The 4,964-nt window shown below is 47.8% G+C and overlaps 1 protein-coding gene across 1 annotated transcript in view; it reads right to left on the reverse strand.

The window, feature by feature from the left end:
* The window catches only part of LOC106821399 (forkhead box protein N3-like), a gene marked incomplete at its 5' end in the record, with an annotated part of 68,023 nt that overhangs the window by 11,435 nt on the left and 51,624 nt on the right, over positions 1–4,964 (reverse strand). Inside the window, one exon of the mRNA XM_014826167.1 lies at positions 652–714. Coding sequence (XP_014681653.1) covers positions 656–714 — 59 coding nt within the window. The remainder of the gene's footprint in view (positions 1–651; positions 715–4,964) is intronic.

Genomic DNA, 4,964 nt, shown 5'->3' on the forward strand with positions numbered 1-4,964 from the left:
GAGTGGAATCTTCTATATGTAAAAACTCCTCATTTTCCCAATTTCACGCTCATCCTGCACGCATTGCTGTTTCACTATTTTTCCATAATTACATTACGGATAGATTTTTTAACAATAGTTGCGGCCTCTAGCTATGCGGGACTTTACTAGTATTTATTAACAGCGAAACATATGATTCGTGACCAATGACAAAATTATCATATAAAGCGATCTATAAATCTTTATTCATAAATCATAAGATCATAAGACATATAATCAAGAGAGAAAATAATCTCTAAATATTAGTCCAGCTGGATTATAGCAAAGACATTAGAGAGGGAGAGAGAAGACGAGCAGAGACGAGCGCGCATGAGAGACGAGAGAGAGTAGAGAGAGACAGAGAGAGGAACAGAGAGAGAGAGAGAGAGAGAGAGGAGAGAGTAGAGAGAGAGAGAGAGAGAGAGAGAGAGAGAGACGAGAGAGAGAGAGAGAGAGAGAGAGAGAGAGACACACACAGAGCAGAGAGAGAGCAGATGAGCAGAAGAGCAGAGAGAGAGAGAGAGAGGCAGAGGAGACTTAGAGATGACGAGAGAGAGAGTAGAGAGGAGCATGCGAGAGAGGGAAACGAGCGAGAATCAAACAGACAGATGAACACTGCCTCGATACCTTTACCGGGTCAACATCGCCCCCTAAGGTGAAGCTGCCAAATCTTCTGCCTCAGTGCAAGAAACAGCCCTCTGCCCCCAAACAAGAAACAGAAACAGTGTCAACAAAAACAGAAAGGTCGATTGGTAAAAACAGGGTGCTGATGCGACTCACACGCCACGCACGCACGGCCACGCACGCACGCACTCACGCACACACGCACGCATGCACGCACTGCACGCCCGCACGCCACGCACACACACACACACACAATATCAGGAGTTAATGAAGACAAATATATAATATATATATATATATAGTACCTTATATTATATATACTATATATCAGCGTAACTGAAAATATTTTGGGTAAACACTGTATGAACAGCAAATTACACGGCTGAAGTGCATTCAAACTGCGCATAACCATATTTGAACAGCAGAATAACAGCAGAAGCGTTGTGTTTAACAATATTAGAGCACGCAAGGACGACCCCGTGGCCGTGACGTTTTACGGAAGCGTGTGTGCAAATTCAATAATCGCGCTGCGCTTCCTTGCCGTGACCACCGTTTTAGACGAAGATTGGCTAAAATTGATTACATGATCGATGATTGACATTGATTGATGAATCCGTGAGACAACCAACCGATCCAGAAACGACGGCGGGTTAGCAATCAACGCGTGTTCACGCAACACACTTCCCTGGCAAAGAAACCGTGCGCGCGGCAAAATCAAGAAATCGAGCGATGCACGCCCGTGTTTATATTATGTTATATTATATTATGTAGCTACGTAGATTTACTTGATCCTAGATCTCGTGTGTTGTAATTGGCGAGTTCATGTTACGCGTTCCAGTGGACGGTTGTGCCGATGCACACGCAGAACTGCTGTAAACGCATGGCTAATGCTGCGACGAACGCATGCCACGCACGGCACGGGCGCCGCGACGCGCACACACGACGCACGCACGCACGGCGAGCGCACGCACTCACGCACGCACGCACGCAACGCACGCACGCACGCATCATGCAAGCCGCACGCACGCACGCACGCACGCACGCGACGCGCGCACGGCACGCACGGCACGCACCTACGCACGCACGCAACGCATCGCCACGCACGGCACGCACGCACGCACGCCCACGCACGCACGCTACGCACGCACGCACGCACGCTACGACGCACGCACACACAACACCCACCCACACACACAACACACACACACACACACACACACACACACACACAAAGTACACGAAACATCGATGGCTACAAGGCGTAGATTGTAGACAGTTTGTCTCGCGTCTACACGCGACGCCACTTCACGAACTCACGGCACGCACGCACGTAAAACTCACGCACGGCACACCGAACGCACAGCACGCAGCGCACACACGACGCCCACAACGAGAATATACTTGTCCGTATGCCGGGCCAGTGACGAACAACCACACCACCTGCTTTGTCGCGCTCGGGAAGTTACACCCCTCCTTGGTCCAAGATGAAGCGCAGCTCGCAATCGAAAGGTTGCAATGGACATGCATATAATTGCAATTAGCTGAAGTATAGCGCACGTATTTCACGCGAGAATGATAAGACAATTGGCAAGGCATATGAATTTGTTTACTAAGATAAAATACACTTCATTTATGAACTTCTTGTAACGAAGTATAATTAGTACGCCATATATGCACTACTTTGTAAAACTGTTTATGCCATTTACCTGTTTGTACCATCACTGAACCATCACAGTGTTGTAGATATTCTGTATAACGTATAATATAATGTAATGTACATTAATGTAATGTTTCTGGAAATAAAGAACATTATAAAAAAAGAAGATAAAATACCCTACTATAATATTGGATCATATATCCAACTTCTTCATTCTAATGATAAGTGCTATTAGCAGACGAAAGATGATTCGCAGCAGAGAAAGAGAAGAAAAGAGAAAAGAGAAAAGCAGTTAAGAAGGGGAATTACAAACGAAACAAAGAGAGGGACGAGATAGGGGAGTGAGAGAGAGAGAGAGAGAGAAGAGAGGAGAGAGAAGAGAGAGAAGAAGAGAGAGAGAGAAGAGAGAGAGAGAGAGAGAGAGAGAGAGAAGAGAGAGAGAGGAAGAGAGAGAGAGAGAAGAGAGCAGAGATGAGAGAGAAGAGAGAGCGAGCCGAGCGCGGAGAAGCAGTAGAGGAGAAAGAGAAAAGTGGAGAGACAGACAGCGCAGTTGACTAATTCGCAATTGCTTACGCCATAAGTGATGACTACAGACAATTTAGACATTTGCGCTATTTGATATCTTGCAACCTGCATTTTGAACCTATTTTCGTGTGAACGTAACACGAACTCGCCTGCGAACGGCCGACAGCATGGGCACACGCACCGTTCTAACACAACATCAGAAAAATCTGCGCCTGCGCAAGCACAACAAGCGCACGTCGAGTCATTGCCGAAAAATCAACGCTAAAAAACAGGCGCTAACTTAAAGCAACCGCACAACAAATGAAAAAAACAAACTAGACGGGCACTCCATCTTCACATCCGCCTTCATTGATCCGCCTCTCGTATGATTACACTCACGTGCCTACTTGCACGCTAGTCAGCCTCTGTGAATAGCACAGTCTATGCACACGGGAGAAGGAGGCACAGAAGGGTTCAGTGTTCACAGACTCACGCGTGATTCGTAGTAACACCTAGTAATGCGGGTTCTAGTCATGACGGGGGGCTCACGCGTGAATCGTTGTAACACCTGGTTATGCGGGTCCTAGTCATGACGGGGGGCTCACGCGTGATTCGTTGTAACACCTGGTAATGCGGGTCCTAGTCATGACGGGGGGCTCACGCGTGATTCGTTGTAACACATGGTAATGCGGGTTCTAGTCATGACGGGGGGCTCACGCGTGAATCGTTGTAACACCTGGTAATGCGGGTCCTAGTCATGACGGGGGACTCACGCGTGATTCGTGGTAAACGCAAGGCAGGACGCGACCAGTCCTCGCGGACGCACGCCTACCTAATTCGTTGTAAACGCTGGGTAACGCGCATCACTTACGAATCGATTAAAATTGCATTAGCCGCTGCACGCGCGTCCATACGCAGTCAGCGCAAGCCGAGCTATAGCGACCTGCAGAATGCGCGCGCGAGACGGAGAGAGAGTGCACAGCAGACGCTGACGCTGATCGCAGACGATGACAGCTGACGCTCACGCTGTTACCAGACCCTGATGCTGATAGCAGACCCTGACGCTGATAGCAGACCCTGACGCTGATATAGCAGACCCTGACGCTGATAGCAGATTCTGACGCTGTTAGCAGACGCTGACGCTGTTATCAGACGCTGACGCCGTTATCAGACGCTAACGCTGTTATCAGACGCTGACGCCGTTATCAGGCGCTGACGCTGTTATCAGACGCTGACGCTGAGAGCAGATACTAACGCTGATATCTAACGCTGGCACCGAGAGCAGAAACTGAGTCTATAGACTGAGGTGAGTGGTACCGTAATATAATACGATAGCTCAGAGACAGACTCTGGTGGTCTTAGAATAATCAGTCGATGGCATACAGACGGAGATGCAGTACTTAATAGTAATAAAGCCATCTCAACAGTCTCCTCACGATGGCAAAGACGAATAGCAGTCTTTTGAATTAATTTCTAACTCAAATTATTAATTTGAACTAACTGAAGTAATTTTGACTAGTTTTATGCACGCATGCCTAATTTACTGGCTCTAGCCCCAATAATTCTGCTAACAAATACCTAACTCATGCGACCTCGCGCTGCCGAAGGCTTCCGACATCTTGGAGACAAGTCAAACAAGAGAACATTCGGTAGGTAACAGAGGAACAATCGAGAAACATTCGAACAAATATTCGAAACAAGAGAACATTCGCGGGGACAGGTACGTTCATCGTGAGTATCGTCATCACCGCGCTGAAATTATTATTGAACTCGACAACAACTGTTTAAACAACTCTAGGTTCGCACAGGTGCGACGCTAGAGTGTGTCGTACTTCCCACCGCGATATGCGCATTCTGATAAGGAAGTACTGCAGGTCAGGCCGCTGTGGAGCAGCGCGATACGCACCCCCCCCCCACTTCGTAGTGTTTGCAAAGCAATTAATAGTACAACGAGACACTACACATTTCGGCACTCCTGCTCGAGGACACGAAACAAGGAATCGTAATCTCTTCTCAATAAAAAACGTCGAGCGAGCTGCGCGTACCCCTCAAGTGCATACTTTTTTTTTTACATAATAATCAATGTGTGTGTGTGTGTGTGTGTGTGTGTGTGTGTGTGTGTGTGTGTGTGTGTGTGTGTGTGTGTGTGTGTGTGTGTGTG

This window comes from Priapulus caudatus, unplaced genomic scaffold, assembly GCF_000485595.1.
Source record: "Priapulus caudatus unplaced genomic scaffold, Priapulus_caudatus-5.0.1 Scaffold71, whole genome shotgun sequence".
Lineage (NCBI taxonomy): Eukaryota > Metazoa > Priapulida > Priapulimorpha > Priapulimorphida > Priapulidae > Priapulus > Priapulus caudatus.